This window comes from Aulostomus chinensis, chromosome 8 (genome assembly GCF_037954235.1).
Source record: "Aulostomus chinensis isolate RoL2024-O1b breed Wild chromosome 8, RoL_Achi_v1.0, whole genome shotgun sequence".
Taxonomy (NCBI): domain Eukaryota; kingdom Metazoa; phylum Chordata; class Actinopteri; order Syngnathiformes; family Aulostomidae; genus Aulostomus; species Aulostomus chinensis.
Genome location: NC_141327.1, coordinates 17,057,482 through 17,080,176, shown reverse-complemented (window position 1 = coordinate 17,080,176; position 22,695 = coordinate 17,057,482). Strand labels below are relative to the sequence as shown.

At 42.3% G+C, this 22,695-nt stretch overlaps 2 protein-coding genes across 3 annotated transcripts; both read right to left on the bottom strand.

Annotated features, from left to right (window-relative positions):
• Positions 1-13,201, bottom strand: septin3 (septin 3). Of its 2 annotated transcripts, none has more exons than XM_086211330.1 (10): positions 13,067-13,201; positions 9,696-10,079; positions 8,128-8,256; positions 6,083-6,164; positions 5,658-5,795; positions 4,501-4,618; positions 4,313-4,408; positions 4,024-4,120; positions 3,858-3,909; positions 1-2,779 (listed from the first exon to the last, which is right to left on the bottom strand). In XM_086211330.1, exons 2-10 carry the CDS (start codon positions 10,075-10,077, stop codon positions 2,650-2,652), a joined length of 1,224 nt encoding a protein of 407 aa, XP_086067456.1. In that variant the 5' UTR covers positions 10,078-10,079; positions 13,067-13,201; the 3' UTR covers positions 1-2,649. The 2 variants fall into 2 exon arrangements, with proteins under 2 accessions (XP_086067456.1, XP_086067455.1); XM_086211329.1 differs by lacking the exon at positions 13,067-13,201 and adding an exon at positions 11,918-13,048.
• LOC147257413 (uncharacterized) lies at positions 13,074-22,082 on the bottom strand. Its single transcript, XM_086210319.1, has 6 exons — positions 20,474-22,082; positions 17,546-20,327; positions 15,937-17,216; positions 15,244-15,323; positions 13,407-15,145; positions 13,074-13,150 (listed from the first exon to the last, which is right to left on the bottom strand). The coding sequence occupies exons 3-6, from the start codon at positions 16,045-16,047 to the stop codon at positions 13,074-13,076; spliced, it is 2,007 nt and encodes a 668-aa protein (XP_086066445.1). The 5' UTR covers positions 16,048-17,216; positions 17,546-20,327; positions 20,474-22,082.
• Between the last annotated feature and the right edge of the window lie 613 nt (positions 22,083-22,695).

The window sequence follows — 22,695 nt, the reverse complement described above, 5'->3', positions numbered from 1 at the left end:
AACATGGGAACGTGCTTTTATTAAATAAAGAATAAATTACAATAAATAAGACATTAATGTATAAATAACTCAACATACCACAGAAAATTATATCTCAATGTTTCACAGCAACTTTGAGCAGAGTGGTTATTAATTAAAGATCCACCTGTTCAAAGGGATGAGTGATATATATGTTGCGTGCCATCTGATTAGTTGAAGGTGTTAAGATGCTTTCCCTCATCATATGGTGATTTAATGAATTTACACATCACACATTCAGAAATAGTTAAGTCGACGTAGAGGTTTTGTGATATGTAAGCAAACAGGCAATATGGATACAAGCATGCGTTCATCAACACAGAAAAAAAAACAAAACCATTTTCTTGTAATACTGTTGACAATTTCTGCTTGAAAACCTTTGAATGCACCCAAAAAATCACATACAACTATCGTCGATTGGTAGCAGACATCACATCATATCAAAATCGCACAAACATGTTTGTACAAAATGATTATAGAATTTACAACACAAAAAAGAGAGGATTGATCCATTCAGTTCCTTGCAGTTTTGGCATATTTGTGCTATGGCAGAAGTGTATAAATTCTGAGTTCCTAAAAAAAATGTAGACTCTGTAAACTTCTGCAGAAGTCAAAACTCATGCAGCACTTATACAATATAGAACAACTTACTTTTGTCAAAATTGTTCAATACACCACAAGTGTTGCCAGTTTTGAAAGGTTTTTTTTTCCCGTCACTCTGTGTTGTATCAGAAACCCCAAACAAATCTATGAACTTAAAAAAACAAAAAACAAAAACTGAATGGGTTGGACATTCAGAAAGAAAAAAATCTCACAGGGAATCACCTAATGTTGCCAATTTATGGCAGAGTGCTGCCACCAAGTGGTAGAAAGGTGTAGGTGACATTTTTAACCTGCATACACTGGTAAACACCACGTCATAATTTTTGCTCACTTGTCATCAAGTGTACCAGGTATGTGCAGAAATATTTTAATAACATGTCCAACATGTCTTTAGCAGTAGGAAACAATATTTTGTCAGTGGGAACTGAGTAGTTTTCTAATAATAATTGTAAATGCATTTTTTTTTAATCAGCTGAGAATAATGGCTTTCCAAAGGGTTTTCCTCTATGTATGAGATAGTGTTTACCAAGGGGGGAGGGAGAAAAAAATCTGAATAGCAACTCATCTTTATCTGACCTGTTCGTTCCAGAAATAAATTTACTCATTTTAAAATCAATGAGATGTGACAATTTTATCATCACACCCGAAATTCAGCTTTTGAGAAATAGCATTGCTTCATAATGGCCTTGATTTATGATCTTAAAATGCACCTTTTTCCCTCTCACTGCAATGACCGTTCTTTACCTGAAATAAGTAGTTCTCTGGTGAACAATAAGCTCCAAAAGATAACATGGCTTATAAATGAGCCTGCCGCAATAAAAAAATAAAACCCTACGATAAAAAAACCTCAAACAAACTCTGAGAAGCCTACGAGAAAAGCTCCCTTTTCTTGTGTTTCGACTGTTATTTTAAACAGAAAATGATAAATCAAGTTTTGGTATTTTAGTCTTGATTTATTCTTTTCCTCGTTATTTCTCCCAAAAATTGGGTTGGGAAACTGGTAAAAATTCAGACAATGCAAAGGCTTTTGACAGCTGCAGATGTTTCCTCTGGGTTTGATTTGTCTTATTAAACCGCACGACTGGCCATGTTGCCCTCAAATTCATAAAAGTAGCGTTGCAAACTTCCATATTGGAGGCATTTGCCACATTTGGTAGAATAAGTTGTAAAGTCAATTTGACATCACTCTCCAAATACGTATGAATTGTTTTGTAGTTGTTCACTTGCACATGCATAGTCCGTGAAAGTCAGCCCAAAGGCTTCAGAGCACGGTTGGTACGCAGAATTGCATTTGTGACTGATGTCGAAGCTATCGCTCATCGTAGTGCCTTTAGTATGCAGGTCTGTGCATGCCAACGATTTAAAAAATAATCAAATAAAATATTAACAGGGCTAAGGAATACTGGAGAAATTCCATTAGATTTCTACGTGACGGGAGACATAAAAGAAGACAGTGCAGCTTGTAATGATTTTTGCGCCCAGTCGAGCGTAAAGTCATGAGCGTTCTCTTTCTTTAAAATGAACAGTTGATGCTGAGCATTTTAAGAAAGCTGTTCCAATAGTTCATCACTACCACACAAGAACTCCCATTTATACAAATAGAGTAAAACACTTCCTAGAAGAAATTTCATGACAGACTTCAAGATTTTCCTCTTACACATAATGACATGGCACTTTCTTAGCTTGTACTACTATGACAAATGGCAAGTTGGCAGTAGATAATTATCCCTATAATGGCACTGAGTCTTTGTGTGTGACTGTCCTTTGATTCAAATATCCAGGGACTTTGAAACAGAACAGGATGGGTTTGTGTGTAACGGGGAATAACGTGGAGAAAACAGCAGGCGGAGTTTGGGATCATAAAAAAAACCCAAAACAAAACAAAACATGATTAATGACACGAATTTATACAGATTTATATGTTTTCCAAGCATGCAGTGATGCCGAGATGACAAGAATGATAATATACAGCTTCTTTGCACTGTTTTGAACTTTGTCTGATCTTTGTGGGCTACAGTAACAGGCTGATTACAGGTTGCTTTCCTGGGTGTCGTTGGAGGATATGGGGTGCAAACCTCCGTTCTCGTTCAGTCTCTTGGCACGGTACGTTTCATAGTGAATGTTATGAGTCACCTCCTTCAAATCCTGTAAGTGTGACCTGAGGAGAAGGGACAGACAGACATAGATGGGATGCGTTTGCATATATTGATCTGGACCAAGACAGTACACCCTGTTTTGAGATTTATTTGAATAGCTTGTAACAATATGGCCAGGCTTGGGCTCAAATTCTAAATTTACTGAGTTTGAATGATGCTATTTAAATAATTTTGATAGACAAGAGCTCTTTACTACTTAATTGTACACAGTGTTTACTCCCTAGTCATTAATTTTGTTGGTTTATCAAAGTTGGTATGGTAATATCAGCTGCTGCTGCTGCTGCTGCTGGAGATAAGGACTAAATCTTCTGGCTACATATTGATCACGCAGCTACACAGTCCAGCCTTTTACAGCGCCGACTTTTGCATCCTGATGTATTTCGGCGTCAAACAAGGTGGAGAGGCATTTGATTTGAATGCAGAAAAGTGGGTGTATCAGAGTGTTTGATGACGTAACATTACATGAGGTCCAAACGGTGAAAAGGAGGCGATACCAGTATCCATCAGGGTGATAGAGAAGCCCGTCTTGTGCTCTAATGTGGTTGCTGAAGCACATAATCTGAAGCCGCTTTCCTCAGAATGAATACATTTCCGCCAGCGGGCTGGTAACTACGCTGGTAACTAGGCTGTTTGGGGAAGGTTTGAGGTGGTGAAAAGCCAAAGACACACCAAAGTCCAGTTGTTCTTCGCTCAGGCTTACACGCTGCTGTAGACAGATTGACGGGACGATGCCATGATGTCAGTGGTGTACACTGGCTGGTACTTCTTTTGGGAGGGATGTGCCATGTCTTTTTATTTCAATTTGACTTCAAGGCAGCTTTCTGATGTCATTCAGTCCTAAAATGTTTATGAAACTAAAGTTTCTGCCACTATGATGAATTACATGGAGTCTATGTAGGTCTATGTCATAGACCTTTGTACAGCAGCCGTTTTGACATGAAATATTAATGTGAACACATAAGTTAATGAAGATTCTGTGCATGTATGTGTTTATCTAATACTTGATGTCAAAATGGCCGCTGTGGTCACAGTGTTGTGTTGGATTTATTCAGCGTGAAACTGATTAAAGGTCTATTTTACCTGATCAGGAAGTCCCTCAGCTGAGCAAACTCACAATGGTGGATATTTTCAACTGCAACAAAAGAAAATAAGGACAGATTAAAAATAAACATATCCTTTGACTTCAGCATCAATACCGCCTCTGATTCAAAGGACATGCGGTAAATGTTAAAGAAATGCCACCAACCTTCTACAACTCCCCACGCTGTCTTTCTCCCCAAAACCCGCTTGCCATTCACTTGATATTCTTTGTCGCTGCCCACCACAGCAAAGGGCATCGCCTCCTGTAGACACAGACATTTCAGCCAGGTTCAGCTCAACAACAAGGTTTATATGGTGAAACAAAAATAGGTCCTACTGACATTCTGATGTGGGGAGGCAGCAAATATGTGTGTGTGTGTGTGTGTGTGTGTGTGTGTGTGTGTGTGTGTGTGTGTGACGGTCAAGTTCACCAGGAAATATTCACTTGAACTTACTCTGATCTTGTCGTTGTCGCTCTTGTCCTCCATGTCGTCGTCAAACTCTTTCTGAGGATAAAACTCGATCCCGTTCATCTCCAGCTCCTTCCTCACCTACATCAGCAACAACAAAAAAACAACTCGTCACACTCGTAATAAAGTTCCATCTTTACACACTCCGGGAGGGTCACTGGTGAAAGGCTCACCCGCTGTTTGAACTCCAGCCTTTCCTCTGGGGTCATGGTGTCGGCCTTGGCGATCACGGGGATGATGTTGACCGAGTGACTCAAGCGCTTCATGAACTCCACGTCAAGCTGCCTAATACTGTGACGTACACGGTCATAAAACAAAAGAGAAGGCTGAGATAGTGGCTGTGACTCCCCCGGAAGGCTCACAGCAGTGACACGACCATCAGAATGACAAATGGGAGGCAGAAGATTCAGGACCTCTCTCTGCTCTTGGAGTAATTATAAAAGATGTACACTGCAAATGTTTTTCCTATTCGTTTTTTTAAAGCGAGCTCATCACAGGAAAAAGATTATTGCTTGTCACAATTAGTCTGGTTGTGAAGGATGAGATACACTGGCTGTAAAACAAACACACACACACACACACACACACACACTCACACACACACACACACACACACACACACACACACACGACTGTATGTGTTTATCCATTAAAGAGCAATTTTCCAGCTGTCAGCAGCAGATAATTGTGTGTGTACGGGGTATATGTGTTGTGTGTTATATAAAGTGGAAAAAAGAATTTAGCACGTATGTGTTGAGTTTCTTTATCGCTACTTTATAACTTTATCGTCCCCTTTCCATTCTTTTTTCACACTTTCAGCTCCAGAAACCATTCAAACCAACTGTTCAGTTCTCTGAGGACACGTCATTCATTTTCAGATTTCTTCCATTTATACTTTTAAAAATGTGACACAATTTTTCCTTTTTTTTTTTTGCAAAGGAAGTGAATGGATCTGAATTAGTCACGGTAGAGTGTGTAAAAATTGGAAAAAAGAAAAAAAAATCATCCCGAGTTCCACACTTATATATATTTATATGAATTAAAATAATAGTATTAAAAGAAAACCCTTACAAAGAAGAAGAGAATTGTTTGACAGCGATCCCCGCCATCATCATCAAAACAGCAGATTAGGGAATAGCTTTTGTAAGAATGGTATTAATCCCTCCAGTAGAGTTCTAGAATCTTCAAAGTTTCTCTGATAGCTCGTGTTGATGTTGGTTTTTTTCCTTTAATGCGTCTCACGCCTGTATTTTCACCGACAGATGACATTGAGGGTGGTTTCGGTGATGACCTCACTACTCTTGTAAGTCGGTGACAGAGCTGAACTTACGAGTGTCCAGTTGGGGAGATGAAGTAGAGACAGCAGTGCACCCTGGTGTCAGGGATGCGCTTCTTTCTGGTGATGTTGACCTCCTCCTTAAGGAACTTCTCATACTGCTCGTTGATGTACTTGCAAATGGGCTCCCAGCTGTGGGTACAAAGATGTCAGCGTGAGAAAAGCTTAGTTGAGCGAGAAAGTGAATGAGAAAAGGGGATCAGGAGAATGAAGAGTGCTTCCCTAATTACTTGTCACGACATGTTTGCGGATCTAAAAGTCATTTGCATTCTGTTTTTTTTTTTTTTTTTTTTTTTTTTTGGAGAGTAGCAACCCTCAACTAAAATATAATTTCCTAAGGCGACAAGTGAAAATTGCGCGAGGCAGCACTTAGGCTATTCAAGATGCTCGAATGATCCAGGAGCTGGAAAAGTACCCACCAGTTGTCATTATTAATTTGGTCCCCGAAGCCTGGAGTGTCAACAACTGTCAGCTTCATCTTCACACCACCCTCCTCAATGACTGTGGAAAAAAAAAAAAACACCCCGACAGACAGAAAATAAATGTTCATCAGAGCTGCTGACTAAGTGAAAAACTCTTAAGTTTATGTAAATGTATTGAAAGTATATTCAATATCAAAGAATAGACACTGAGGGTGGGATATTTATAACACCTGTGTGTGATGTCACACCTCTGCCGTGTGCTTTGATGCTGCCAAAGCCTAAAAACGTAAAGAAACTGCAGTGCCTGAAACGGTAGTTTGGTCTGAAATCCCTTTACATGAAGATAACGCAATAGTGCAGCTAACAAGCTGACTTGTTGAGGAATCGGAAATCTACAGGACATCAATTCTGACCTCACCGAGGACTCAAACTGATGCTTAGAGATGCGCCAACCCTCTCTGGCCAGCTTGGGTCTGGCAGGCCGACTCTGACTCCTCTCAGAACAGTTTTATCACTTCACTCTCGTGTCCTTGTGGATATTTGTGGAAAAATGGAAGAAATGCCCTCGAGGCGTTCCTGATCTTCTAAAAATGACGTTCATAAGATGTGACCTTTGACCGACAGAATATTTTTTGTTTATCCTCCAATTGGATCTTTGCAAAATTTAATTTAAGTCCCTCAAGACGTAGATGGACAGACGATCTGGGCCATCGTTGGTTAATTTCAACTGTCCATCCATCATCATCTTCCGCTTATTCCTACTAGTAAGGGTCGCGGGGGGGCTGGAGCCTATCCCAGCATCTACGGGCGAGAGGCAGGGTTCACCCTGGACAGGTCACCAGTCCATCGCAGGGCCGACAGAGACCAACAACCATCCACACTCACATTCATACCTACGGACAATTTAGAGCCTAGTCCCCAAATTGCATGTCTTTGGACTGTGGGAGGAAGCTGGAGTACCAGAGAGAACCCACGCAGGCACAGGGAGAACATGGAGACTCACACAGAAAGATCCCGCGCCCGAGCCGGGACTCGAACCCGGAACCTTCTTGCTGTGAGGCCACAATGCTGACCACTGCACCACCGTGCAGCCTAATTTCAACTGTGTCTCAGATAAATATATCATACACAGTATTTACGCACTCCTCCTGGAGTAAATACTTCCTAGATAATGATGGGAACACATTTCAGAGACACTAAGCAAACATGGGTCCGCCCTGATAGTTTAGAATGAATCATGGTAACCTCCAGCAGTAACTCCTCTCCATCGTGTCCCCTGATGTCGGTCTGCCCGCGACTGCCTGAGGCCCTCAATGTCCTTCTGCTGCCCCCCCATCCTCTAATCAGCTCCCCAGCATCCCCTCATGCTCATTATGGCATATTCATGTCACACTGAAATGACTGAAATAACGAACCACCAACATCTAAATAACATTCACAAACAATGTCAGAATCCCAATTGGTAAATTTGTCTGATCGTCACATAATTGAATGGAAATCCTAAGAATGCAGATACTTCATGTGAGGGAAAGACGATTATTTAATGGATTAAAACATGCATTTGATGAACACGGTGTTTTATTGTCAACGGCCAGCGTTTGTGTCCGATTTTGTAATTCAACAAGCTTTTTAGAGAACAAAATGCTTGCGAGGCGTTAAATCTATCCAATCTGACACGGGATGGAAAAATGTCGAGCCAAAAGAAACGGTGAATGTTAAAAATCTAGAAGGTCAACAGGTATCTGTTCAGTAAAGCCAGTTATTTAAGTGAAGCTAAATAGTCTCAGTGCTCAGCTTCTCTGCACAGAGGAGCCACATGTCCTGAGGGTAAGACCCCCACCGTGGAGGGAAAACAACAACTGATGGAAGTCTGTCTCATAAAGAAACCTGCAGGAGAGGCAGACTCGTGCGTTTGTATCTCATCTGGAGTTAATTAGCGAGCTCGCTCAGCAGCTATCAAGGTTAAAGATCGTTCATTTCCTCTTGCCAAATTAAAGGGACAACCTTAAATGTCTGGCTGTGGCCACGGGGGTGATACTCACCGTGAGATACTGATTTGATCTCCACAGTTTTTGGGATCTTCTCGTCTCGACCCCACCCTGCACTCCTCCTGCTCACCTGTGACTTAAACAGGGTGTTCACCAGAGTTGACTTTCCCAGACCGCTGTGACCTGTGAGAAGACGAAGACAAAAGACGGGACAGCGGAGGAAAGTTAGGCTCAGGATCTGGGACCATTTGACTTTTTTTTTTCGCTGGTAGAAATGTCGCATACGTGGCAGCACGCTGGGGAGGGCTGGAGGGAAACACCTCGCAACGGCGGGAAAAACGGCTGTTGCATTTCAACGACAACAACATCTTAACTTAACAAACTATTTTTATTGGGGTTTTTTTTCTGTCACCTTGAACAACAACGGTAAGATGATTTGTCTTCATACTTTGTATGAATGACCTAATATGTCCTGCTCTCGCTGCTCAGTCTGACAAGAACAAGATGATGAGTGCTCACGCTCAGCATTAACACTCGGGCCGATCACAAGATGGTTTCTCTTTCTCTACCACAACACTTTCTATCACGTGCCGCACAGTTAAAATAAACACTCTCCTGACCCATCAGTGAGCAAAACAGTAGCCTGGTTTCCATCTCAAAGCGAGTCGGATCTCTTGAAATTTTGCAAAAAAAAAAAAAAAAAAGACAAAAGAACAAGATGTGTTTCCATCAGGTGGTTGGAGCAAATAAACTACGCTAGTTTTGTCAGAAGATGGCGGAACAGGCGAGGTACCCTAACATGACTTTAATAAAATGTAGAAACAAACCAGGAAAAAACAAGTAGTCGCCCTGTTGACGAACACATCACTATGCATATTCTGTTCACGGATGCGACAGAGGAATATGATGGTGTCCTAATCAGGCCACGAATATTTGTTGTTGTTTTTAGGAGCCATGTTGTTGTACGTGATGGGGAAAACCGTCAGGTGCCTTTCAGAGTTCTCAAGGTCACCGTTCAATAAAAGCATAGAATTTCCATCCCTCTTTTCTGATGTGATACTTAATAAAACAGGGTGATGGAAACCTAGCTATGTTACCAGCACCTCTCTGGAAAATGATACGAGCGCTCAGGATGGCTGAACAAAAACAAATATGCTGGCGGGAGAAAAAACCTGGTTGACACTGGCTCTGAGGGAACTGCATCATCGCTTTTCACGTATTTCAAAAGTAAATAGATCACTTTACTCAGATATTCTGCAGGATTTCCTGGAGTTTTTGCTGGTATCTGATATGACAATATTTGTACAACTTATTGGACCGTTAGCCGATATCTACCGACAATGCTATTATCTGCATAAATCACAAATGTGATAAAAACAAATGTTCATGTTGTGAATGTTAAAAGCAGTTTTTCTTTATTTTCAGACACTTGGAAAAACCCATGAATTATACATTTACCACTTTGTTTCCTAATCCTGCAGATGACGAGCAGAAATGAAGAGATCTAGGGCCCAAATGGGCTGACATAACTAGAAGCCATCAGACGGATACCGATAAATGTGAAAAATGACCAATATCTACTGATACTGATGACGTGCCGATATCCGGCGTCTCTCTCTTACCTACTACCATGATGTTGAATTCGAAGCCAGTCTTCATGGTCTTCTTCCTCATCTGCTCAATGATGGTGTCAATTCCGATGTAGCCCAGCAGAGTGGATCCGGCAGTGGAGGCGTTGGAGCCGCCGTGACCTCCGCTGTGCGCTGCAGCGTGACCCCCAACGTGGCCCGCACCGATTCCAACCCCATGTGAGCCTCCGTGGCCTGGGCCGTGGCTCCCGATGGGGACTGGGATGGCACTCGGAGGTGGACCGGATGCACCACCTCCTCCGATACTCTGGGCCTGGGGCGGGAAGGGGCTGGAGGGCGAAGGTGCCCCAACATTTGGGGGCTTGGCAGGGACGGCTGGCTTGGGTCTCACCTCTGGAGGAACTACGTCTGACATGTCTACACAGGAGAAAGAGAGGGGGATAAAAATAACATTTTTCATCAGCATGCTGCCAAATCTGTAAGAAGTAGGCCAGTAGAGCAGCGGAGACGCCTCCTTCCTCTGCTTGTTCCACGTGAAGAACGGCTCACTGCAGCAGGCTCACACACTCAAGACCTGTTTTGAGTTGCTCAGATTACTGCCTCTGTCCACAGATCACCAAGGTTTACTGAAAAGAGACCAGGGTGTTGAATTTGTTAAATATGTGAGAAATTATAATATGGGGATATTATCAACACACGTGCTGAATTTTGATAAACCTTCCAAAAACATTTTAAATATATTTATCATTTCAAGTCATGTTCCTATGAGATTTGTTCTCTTTTAATACGATTTTTTTTTTCTTTACAAAGAATTCCTTGCAACATGGAGTAGATGTTTTTAGACGGGGTTCCAGGGGCCACAAATTCCATCACCTGACAACTGAGGAGGAAAAGTCTCTGCAAACACGTGTATAAGTTGTGAGAATGTTTTCTAAAAGAATGTGTTGTCCGTTACCTCAACAAGGTCTCAAAAACATCGAACCTACTTCGAACGTGAATTCAATCTTGTAACTTTTTTCTTCAAGACCTTAACAGAATCATAGGTTACTCTCCAAGTCTGGAGTCAGTGAGTTACAGGGACCTTTTCAGGATGTTATACTTCATAATATTGTTGAAATAGTTGGAAAAAAAATGTTGAAACAAATCTTAAGTATAACTGGTTCATTTTCCCGTTGCAATGGAAGTGAATGGAGGTGAAATTAAAGAGGTGCTGCCTTTACCTTCTTCTGTCTGTTTCATTTTTCTTCATTAAATAATGGGTTTTCGGCGTTGAGGGCCCCCCCCCCCCATGAAATTCAGCTATTTTCAGCATCAATTCAGACGTTTCTTTCAGCTCACAACATGCGTGTTGCATTTATTAAAAATGTGTTTTTGTAGGAAATGCTTTTATTGAGCTCCACTTTGGCAAACACTCAATGCCAGAGATTCACTTATAGTTCCACACCTCAAAGCCTTTTCACCAGTGGGCCACATCTTTTTCAGCCTTCATCCATGCTAAACAGCTTTTCTACATCAGGTATGAGACACTTTACTCTGATAAACAGTCCAATATTAGGGTCTATGCAGCCGCTTTATGAGAACAGTGGAAGAAAGATCACAGATTGACATTTGATCAAAACATGGACAAATGAATCCAATAAATCATCATGACAGGAAACGGCTAGAGGTGAGAAAACTGTATAATCTGTTAAAAGTGTGTGAATCAACTGGTGAAGGCAGATGGTAGCAGGAATGGGTACATAAAGTAAAGCCTCCGGGGTTCGCACATGGAGCAGCCTGCTGCCTCCATCACAGATACAGATGATGGAGGTCAGAGAGCCACTGGCTGCCACATTGATTCACAGACCTCAGTGGGTTCCTGCTCCTCTCTCTCTCTCTCTTTTTCTCTCGCACGCACGCACGCACGCACACACATCGCAGCATTAACCTTAACCTAAATGTACACAAGTCTGAGACATGGAGCTGAGGATGCTCTGGCATCATCAAAGCTGCTTCCTTCATAAAAAGCATTTGTTCTTTGGTCTGGGTGGATTCAGGACTACACACACGCACGCACGCACACACACATACACACACATTGTGCTCTAATTTGAGGTTCCACACATTTTCTCTGGTTTTATACCATTCGCAAGGTTAGCAACATCCATTCCCGTCGACCCCATTGTCTCCCTCCAGTCATGCTGGGTAACAACGTTAACAGCCAGCGGCATTTCTGTGCTAGCTGCTAGCCACAGCCCGCTAACGGCAGCACTCACCGATTCCCGTTTAATTGACCTGCTGATCGGCACGAGGAGAAGACCGTTTCCTGATGACGTCGCTCAGGGTCCAAAAAACACACGATAAAGAGACAACACGGGGGTAAGAAGATACGGAGCGGTCATGCGAATATTCTGGGTATCTCTCCGCACCTTCCCTCTGGCCGTGAGCCCCCCTCTCCCGTTACCACGGCGACAAGGAAGGAGGGAGTGCGAAGATGCAGCGCGCATGCCCAGTATGAGTTTTCCTCAAAGGGACATGTTTTGGCTCAGCGTCTTCTGTCACTGATACAGGCTATTTTAAGTAACACTTTAGTTGGACTGAATCATAATTAGATACAGAAAATTAGTTAGTTTGCTGTCCTGTGTCAAACTGTTTTAAAGAATACAACATTACATACTGCAAGTTCAGTTCACAGTGATGGAGATGTCCCTCCAAACTATGGGTCTGGACCATCCAAGAGCTCGAAATAAATAAATCAATTTTTGAGGAAAAAAAAAAAAAGTTTTTTATTTTCAATTTTAATTTTCTCATGTTTTCCTTCTCTTCATCTGTTCAGATTAGTGCCTCTCAGTTTTCTATTCAGGAAACTCTCTGAAGTTTCCGCTAAACAAGCAAGCAAAAGCTCATACAAAGTCAATAATATTCAGTGGTGTTACAAACACTAAATTACAAATATAAATGGAAAGAAATCAGAATTTGAAATCTCTGCTTGGTTTGTATGGAGCTGCAGAGAATTTTTTGGGTGGGCACATACATTTTGAGGCCATAAGATATAATTTGTTCCCTCGATTTACATATTTTGACCCCGCAAACTATACATCAATAACACAACTGAGTTATTTTGAGGCCAGAATGCCAGCGACTATCTGAGCTGAATTCGCCCGTTTTAGATGGTATCACTGAGAGGTACTGATATTTTCACTCTCACAGTTTGAGGTTAGGTACATTTTAAATTTTGGTAAAACTGCTGTCTTATATTACAAATGGTCTCATTTTTTTTATTTGTATGTATTTGTGCCTTTTAAACTTTGCTCTGTGATATAAAAAAGAAGGATTTTCTAGTCACTAGATTTAACCATTAATTATATACTATTTGACAATGTTGCTGTGTATAATATAGATATCAACCAGGACCGAGCCAGTACTTGCACTTTATCTCTTCTCGTCCTTCTGCTTTCCTTTCAGCATGTCCTCCTTGTGTTTGTCTGCATTGAGGGTTGTTTTGCTCTCTGGACCAGTCACTTAAACAGCCTGTTAACCAACGTTGTCACATCTTCTCGGCGTGTCTGCTACTCTGCTGATAAGGAGCGACGTCCTCATTCCCTCTGCTATCCTCTTTAACCACCCCCTTATTTGAGTCCCCCTCCACCCCCACCCAACCCCAACCCCACCTCCTCAATAGAAAATTATTTACTCACAGCCAAAATAGACATAAAATAAAGAGGTGATAGTATCCCCTGGTGTCCTGGAGGTGTTTGTACTCACCCACATACACTGAGCCTGGGTAGTACATCGTGACATAATAGGGGTCCTCCGGTACCTCCTGGATGAATACTCTCCCAGGGTAATTTTGGTGGCTCGTCGGAAGAGAAATTGCTGCCATCTCTTCTGGTCTGCGGTCAACTCTGTGCAGTGGCTTGAATGGAAGGTCAAAGACCCCCTTTGAACTGGCGCCAAAACTGTTTGTGTTGAGTGGGCAGTCCACCGCAGACTGGCTGACGCTGCATTTTTCTGAGGGATATTCTAGTAGCTTTGCGCAGATGCCATGATGGTCAGGTGATGCCAAAATAGTTGTTTGATTCAGTCCTGTGTCAGTGAGAGTGTTGTTTGGAGTTTGCCTGCGATGTTGGTGTGATATGATGTCAGCTTTCAAAGCGGCTCCAGTGAGTGAGGCCTCCTGTGTCTGAGGTGCCAGCAGAGATGTTTTAAATCCATTTAATCTGTATGCACACTGAGGAGCTTCCTGATCAATGTCCCTCGACTGGCAGCTGTAATCCTTTGCGACACAGTCAGGTTGACTTATCCTGCTCTGTACGTCCATCTGAGCTGTTTCACTCTGAGCTTTTGACCAGGGTCTTTGTTTCTGAGGGGATCTGATATTTGAGGACACACCGGTGTGATTGCGTTTAGCTGTGATTGTCCCAGTAGAGTCCTCTTTCTTCCTCCTGAGACTCACTGTTAACAAATCCTCCCTTGTTTCATCATTCAGGTCAAATCGTCTTCTCCTGGCCTCCATATTGGGCGAGAGAGATTCTTTGGACACCTTAGGAGCCATAACTAAGGCTGCTCTTTTACCAGCATGCATTTCTTCATATGCCAGGTAATTAGAGGTGACACTTTCAGTTTGAGTGTAATTTCCTCTTCTAGGAATGTCTGTGTATTTCCTCTGAGGGTTTGAGCAAGTAGCCAGTCCATCAAACACCGACTGTGATTCTCTCTGAAGAACATCGTTCCCTCCAGATGCTGAGAAAGATGTTTGTGAACCACTTGTTCGACTTGGCAGACTTCCCTGTTGCTGTGTGTTTGATTTTGGTTTAGTGATTCCACTCATGTCTACATTTCTAAGTGGAGGCTTTGGTTTTCTTTTTGCAGTATTTTCTATTCTGCTGAATCCATGTTTACCTTGTAATTCACAGGAGTTCAGAGATGGAGTTGCTCGTGTTTGGGATAAATGCGATTCTCTCCTCAAAATGGGGCTCAACTCTGGATGAGTAAAATCCAACAAAGCTTCTTGGTCAAGAATATTGTGTTTTGCTTCATTTGATAAAACTGGTTTGGGTTCAATTCTAATATTGGAGATGGCAATAGATCTTGCGCGTCTTTCTTTAGGAACAGGGGAGGGCTGCTTATCAGCCCCTCGGCCATCCAAAGTCATTGAATTTGGAGACGGACTCAGTCTAGGTGCTGGGACGGTCAGAGTCGGGAATGAAGGAGGCTGAGGCTGAGGCTTGTGCAGTAATGGACCAGCATCCTTCACCTCTGAGGTGGAGAGATGCAGTAAACTACTTGGCTTTAGTTTCAGGGTGGGAGAGGAATTTGGCTTCAGAGCAGGAAAAATGGAGACGCTTGCCTTTGGCGAGAGAGGTGGTGTGATGAATGTTTTGGTTCTTGGAAGGGTTGAAGCTCTTTCTCCACAGTTTCTGTCCTGAGAATATTTCCTCCAAGTGGGTGGACTGGATGTCTGGTCTGAGGCAGATATGGAGGAACAAATAGGTATAAAAGACCTGCAATCGAAAACAGGATGAAAACATAAACATCAAAGAAAAAATATTCAATACATTATAAATAAAACAGCTATGATACAGGCTACAGCTCAATTTACCTGTCAGAGTTTGGCTGCTTTGAGTCGTACTTGTCATGGATGACTCCCCTCTCATCGAATGAGGGGATTTGAATTGCTTTCTTCTTTATGACAGGCGAAGAGAGCGAGACAGGAGATGAGGAACAGACAGATGGTTGTTGATCTCTTGCTTGCCTGGAGGATGTTGATGCTCGAGGGACCGAAGGTGGCAGACGGTCAAACACACTCATTTTGTTTTACACAGGTTGGGAGGGAAAAGGCTAAAAAACCAGTAAGTTTCATAAAATGAGCGTGATGGAAGATATTGCCTTACTTCCGTAAAAGTTGCAATCAACAAAGTGCAGAACATGAAAAATTCCATGTGAAATGCTTCTTGAAAAGCCAAAAACAAGAAATAATGGCATCCTGAAATGGTCTTATATTTGCATGTTTTGTCAAGGTGAGCTAATTTCATTTGATTTCTGTTCTGGCGGCTCATATAATCTGGAGCAATCCATTTATCATGATTTATACTGTAAAATGCTCTTGATGTGAAATAAACACTGTGCAGTAATGTACAAATCCTCCCTCTGATTTTCTGGGAAGAATAAATCGACCTATGTTGGAAAATGCCATATCAAGCGGATCGCTGCAGTCTGACACGATAAAAATTCACAATTATGCTAATGATTCAGGTCAATTAAAAAGTCAACAATGAAGGAAATCCTCACTAACCTGGTCCTTGAAGCTCTGTCTTTGTTGTTGACAAACTGAGTGAAGCGATGAGACAAAGAGACCGGGACGAGGATCCAGAACCGTAGGAAGTGGTGGGCACACAAGTGCCATTCTCCTAATTCCTGGACACTGGGGTCGCACTGTTTCACTCCCACTCTTCTCTCTCAGTTAGTTTGGTTGCTGGGAAGCTCTCTACGTGCAGCTTAATTACACTGCTGGTGCTCTAAACTCATCTGTTCTGTCAGGTATGAAAAGTAAACTCAGAGAAATGAGGATTAAGCAGTTTTATTTTTGTATGAATAAAAGGAAGCATATGATCATCAAAAGAGGGTTTGCCACAGTTTTCCTCACCATGCTGTCAATAAAACCAATGAAAACAAAGAAAGAAATACACTCTGTCATATTAAAGATTTTCTGCAATCTTAGTCGATCTAGGATACTTTTGGCACATTGAACACATTTGCTGCATTTATTATTATTTATTTTTTTTATCAAAGTCACTACTACACCATTTTGGCACAGTGGCACTAACAGTCCACATGCTTCTCAACAGCTGCCATGCCGACATTGTCAGAGAGAGAAGACCCACTGGCAATAAAATTCATTGCATCTTATATCATTCACTTCACTACTTAAATGTACAATATAAGTAAGTGATTGTCAAATACAAAACATAGATGTAAAAGTTGGCACAAGTATAAGATGGCATGACATTTACATCATGTTTCAAACACATTTCTAAAGGCCATCATGTCCGCGACACTTCACAATCTCTGTCTGGCATTAAAAATTCAAACCCCTGCTTCCCTTTTCTTTGATTTCTACTACAAAAATCTACAATATGTAACACATCAGAGAAAGATTGGAATGATAGGAAAGGGCCTGCATTATCAAAACATCGCTCCTCCATCTTTCCCATCCTCATCTTTCATGCTCTCTCTCCATCTTTATGGTGTTGGCTCCCATCCCACCGGTGTCCTGGCAGTACCCCAGTCCAGATGGCCCACCGCCCACTCCGCCTCACCCTCTTGATCATATCAGGGCATTACTATCGTCATCTCTGCAGTTCACACTGGCCACCAGCGGGTGATGCCGGACTGTTTTGTTGCTCCACTTGTGGGCATCCTGCAGCCCAGGCTCTAGGAAGTACAGGCATGCTCCGAAGCCTGCCAGCACCAACACCGACACCAGCAGGTAGAGTGGCACGAACCAGTCCAAGAACAACCACGACATAGCTGCTGTCAGAGTATGTGGATTGGAAGGGCGCAAGGAGGAGAGGACTGAAAATGGATGAGGAGGCAGGAAGAGGGAGGGATGCATGGATGGCAGGCGAGAGGAGAGGAGAAGAAGGGCGGATGAGCAGAGTTACTCTGTTGTACTTATTTACAAGTGCACTGATTCTCTATTGGGTGAGACAACATGCATTACAACTGCAGTCATTCCTCTCAGAGCCTCGCGCTCCTTCGTTACTCTCACAAATACAGGATGAGACACTACGACTCCCAGCAGACAATATTCTGGCTGCCAAGTATTTCTGATTTTCAACATGCAAAGGTGTTACTTAATCCTAAAAACAGCAGACAGCAGTAGATAAACAGACCGTGCTTACCTGTAGATGTGTGCTGCCTCAAGGAGTGTGATGGTACGTGATGTACAGCTGCTGTGAGTCAAATCAATCACTCAGTCATTTCCAGATCCAGCGCAGCTCTGCAGCTTTCACTGTTGCATGCGAGAGGGCTAAAATCACAGGTGCTCTCTGAGAGGCACAAGACACAGAAGCTGCATGCAGCTTCATCCTCCACCTCCTGGCTCTGACGTTCAAAGGAGGGGTGGGGGTTGCTATGACAACACCCCTGCTGGTGGCTGAAAGGATGGAGGGAGTGGGAGGGAAACTTATATAACTATAATCTCTTTTTTTGTGTGGATGGTGGGGGGAGTGGGAGGAGAGGGGTGCAAGCCCTTCAGATGTCTCTAGATGCTCACCGCCTTGCTGCTCGCTGCGTAAAATCAATTCCACTCCATTTAACACCGAGGCCATCACACACTTTATGTGACATTGAGAGAGGGAGGGAAACATTTCTGTGCGTGCAGCACCTCTCATATCTCATAAGAGCTGCAACGTTTTTTTTATGGAGTCATTCTTTTTGCTTTGCTTTCTTCCAAGAGAAACGCTGCCTGCAGAGGGGATGGCCTACATGATGAGAAGTTGTCAGAGGATGTCATTGTTTTAACGGCTGCCGTTTTTAGCTCATTCTGCACAAGCATCACATTCATGAAAAGCAGCTAGATGAGGTCAGCTTCAAGCGAAGAGCCAGCAGCAGGAAGTAGGATGCGTTCCCTCAGGACTGAACAAACTATAGGAGGAAACTAAAGTCTGATTTTATTCAACTGAGATGCTGTAACTATTCTACTATTTGTATCTGACCAACTGTACATCTTCAGATGGTTTTGTTGTTAAATTCTCTTCAGCTTCTTGACAATAGAGCTCAACATAATCAGACATGTACAGTGAGGTTATGACCGGAAATACAAGAGTGCAGGAGTCTTGTTGCAAGTCTGTCCATCAGTAGGGCGAGCAAAAAAAAGTCATTCATTTTAAGAGCAGAGGGATCAACTTTGAGTTTTGAGAACAGTCTTTGTCAGGATGAAGACAGGTATTCTTTGAATGACATAAGAAACATTTAAAAGGAAAAATAGAAAATTTGATTCTTTGAACAAACGACTGTTTTCACAGAGGAGAGAAGGTTAAAAAGTATCATAACAAAGTCAACTCAGGATTCATGCTCGAGTGCGCAACATCTCTCTTTCCATTCTGGAAAGATCACAACAGCACAGATGTCAGTAAATCTGTAGCCACCAATACGACCATAGAACTCATGATAAGCAGTGTGATCTTGTTTTTTTTAGCTTGTGCAGACTGTGTTATGTCTTGGTGTGTGTGTGTGTGTGGGTGTGTGAGTATTGCCAAATGCTAAATTTAAAAACCCTATGATGAAATACAGAGAGATTTATCTGGTAGCGATGAGTTCTCACAATTCCAGCATTATTCAGATGGATGTGATGATCCCCTGGTACCGTCACCACACGGGGCTGAGAGACATAGAGAGATGACTTAGCGAGTGAAAACATGCAGAAGTTATAATTCTTGTTGATCTCTGTGGTGAATATGTGTTTTTTCCCCTCCATCTAATCTGTTACTTTTGATTCTCCCTCTCAGAGAGTTGCGCTCTCTCTTTGTATAGACTTCAACTGCGAGGCACTGAGGAATGTAAATGTTCTCACAGCGGCAGCTCGTGATGTGTGACACTAAACAAACAAATCTCAAACATCTACCTCCATCCATCCCAGTCACTGAAAACAAAGCATTCAAACACAAAAACGACCTATGAACAGGGGGACTTTGAGCATGACAGAAAAAAAGAAACCCATGAGACACAACTTATTGAGGTTTTCTTTGTTTTAAGACGTGTGTGCAGCCATGTGACAGATGTTCAATGATCACCTTAACAAACTAACATTCCTGTCATGAAGCCTCAGAGAACTGCGGAGGCTTGTTTCTGTTGGTTCTACCAAAACCTTCATCAGTTCAAGAAAACAATTTAGGGCGGCACAGTGGTGCAGTGGTCCGCACTGTCGCCTCATGGGTTCTCTCTGGTACTCCAGCTTCCTCCCACAGTCCGAAGACATCAAGAGGGGACGAGGCTGATTGATACTCTAAATTGACTGTAGGTGTGACTGTGAGTGTGAATGGTTGTCTGTCTCTTTGTGTTGGCCCTGTGATGGACTGGTGACCTGTCCAGGGTGAACCCCACCTCTCACCTGAAGGCTGCTGGGATAGGCTCCAGCCCTCCTGACCCTTAACAGGATAAGAGGTAGAAAATGGATGGATGGAAAACAATTTAAAAAAGAGTTTTGAACATTTCATTACCATGTGGTTTGATGATGTCATAGGAATCACATTTTAACGCATTATAATGCAAACATCAGCTTTAGAGGAGTCTTACAGAACGCCTAGAACAGAAGCTTGTGTCCTTGGCTGCGTCTTCAGACTCTGCTCCAAACTGATGTGCACAATGTTTTTCAGAAACATGCACAAAAGTCTCAGAGCTGAATGTCATTTTTAAAGGAGACGAGGAGGTGAACGCTGTGGAAACGGTGGGGAGATTTAAAGTGACTTACAAAATTAAGTCGCAAGTCTTTTGAGAACACAAATCCTGCCAGGGAGAAACCCCGTCAGCTGCCAGCAGACAAAACAAAGCAAGTGACATTTTTTTTCTCCCTGCGAGAAGGAGAAAGAAACACACCTCCACACACTCCTTCAACTTAAGTTAGACCTCGCTCTCAAAGGATTCGCACAGTCTTCAGTCAAGGTGGTGCTGGGTGCCAACAACCTAAAAACAACAAGAAGATTTATTAATTCCTGTATTACTCTCAACACACTTGGATTGAGCTGCAAACATCTGACTTAAAAGCACGTTGATTTGATTTGACCTGACATAAGCTGGAGTGGCATAACACCTCTCAGCTGCCCTCTCACCAGTGTTGACTCTTTTCTTCCGTCTTTCCTTCACGCTGAAGCGTCTCATTAATCTCTTGCCTCATCACTTCGGAGTGTTCGCGCCGCAAGAAAAGAGACAGAAAAGACGAGGTGAGAAAATTACAGACAGAAGTGGAGCACCGAGACAATATTACTGCTGCAATCATCTTCCTCCTCATCATATTGCTTCTTTTCGAACTCGTCGTAACGCGTAGTGATTATTGTGTAAAGTACTGGATCCATAGGTGAGAATCCATGAGAGTCCAGCAGCACAACAGCATCCATCATCTCAGGGTGCAGAGCACTGAACTGTGAAAAACACACGGACCATGACACTTACTCAGGAAATTCTGCGGAAAGGTTGTATAATGTGTGAAAATATGGAGAAGTTGTATGTGATGAGTCTTAGTTACCATGGCAGCAATGTTACTGCCTGTGAAGGAATAAACGGTAAGCTATACCAAATAGTTTGTCTTACACCTGAAACCTAAAGGATGCCACTATCCTTTTTAAGAATGCAATCTTTCAATCATCATTTAGTTGATAAAATATTCGATAAAAAAACGTTGCGGAGAAACTCAAAGGAGACTTCCATAAACTGCTTTATTTAATGTAAAAAAAAACAAAAAACACCAACAACAAAGAAAAGCAACCAACCCTACAAATGTAGGACCAGAATTAAATGAAATCTCAGTGAAAAATTCCATAATCTGATGTGATTGATGGCTAATTATTAGGGGGAAAACAATTAATGATCATTGATAGCAATGATCTTGACCCTGCCACGCAAGTTCTACTGATGTCATCAACAAATACTCCATTAAAAATACTGTTGAACGAGCCCTTTTCAGATTTTGTCATCTATAATGCAACTAAAATAAATAATCAAATGGCTAAAATGCGAGTGAAACTAATATGCATTTTACCCAAAAGACGGAGACTAAAACTACATCAAAATCAGCTGGACAAAATATCTAAAAAAAAAGGGCCCATTAACACTCTCCACAACTAAAACAGCGTCAATTTTAATCTACCAAAATGAGACTAAAAAAAATGTAAAACTCGCGCTTTAAATAGGCTAAAACTTGACTGAGGAAAACCAGGATGAGCATGACTAAATAACAACATCTGAGTAAAACTAACAAGGCCTTTAAACACTGGACTGAGACTAAATCTAAAAAAGCCCAAAAATACCTTCCAGCCAACCAACCAGCATCACAGCAAATTTCTGGGGTAGAACTGAAACGTTGTTCTTTATGTATTTTGTTGTATGTCACGCACCCAGACTGTGGACTATGTCTTGTCAGCTGGAGACCCTTGGGAGTTCACTTACAGGAAACATTAACAATTTAACTGCCATGCTGACCTGCGCGAAGCTTCTCTGACTCACACACCATCAACGACTCTGTGCACATCCGCCATGTGTGAGGGGAAGGAGCAGAAGACACCAGGAGGACAATGTGATGAGAACCCGTGACCCGGCATGTCCACCGCCACATACTTGCACTCAGAGAGAGGGAGAGACTGACAGAACGTTGCAAGATGTAGTTACCGGTATATACCAAACTTTCACTGAAAGTCTCACTTGGTTTAGTTTTTGGTAGAAGTGGAATGAAGCTTTTGAACGTACCACGGTTGACAGCCCCACCGTATCAGACAAAGCACAGGATGACCATGATTAGGACCCAAGACTTACCTCTGATCTGCCCCCAGGGGACGGGAACAGAGAGCTCTGAAACTGGACACAGCGAACCATCAGTCTGTAGGATTTCTTAAGATGCCTGGAAGTGACAAAAAAAGAGTGATCATACCTTTTGGTTCCATTGAAGATGACATTTCAGTGTCTGATCATCCTATATTTACCTTTATAAATCTGAGAAGTAAAGTACCCAGTAGCCATAATTATTATGTGACAAATCTTGCAATATAATTTTCAGGCAAGTGTGACCTTTGGAACCTACAATCAAGATGTCGCTACCTTTAAATATCTGAGACGTTCTTGAGGATTGGCAGCGGTTACAGCCAATAATAATACCTGCTAGAGGCATGATTATACCCTTGAACAAGTTCATAACATAACATTCTTATTCATGTTCCCTGAGGCCTGTGAGCCAAAGTGCAAGAGTGAATCTGGTACCAGCTGGTTTCTCCATGTTCTGCGCTGCTGATATGTGTTGCGTCAGCAAACCCGTATTCACAGCTTTTAAGCCTTTTATTTCTAT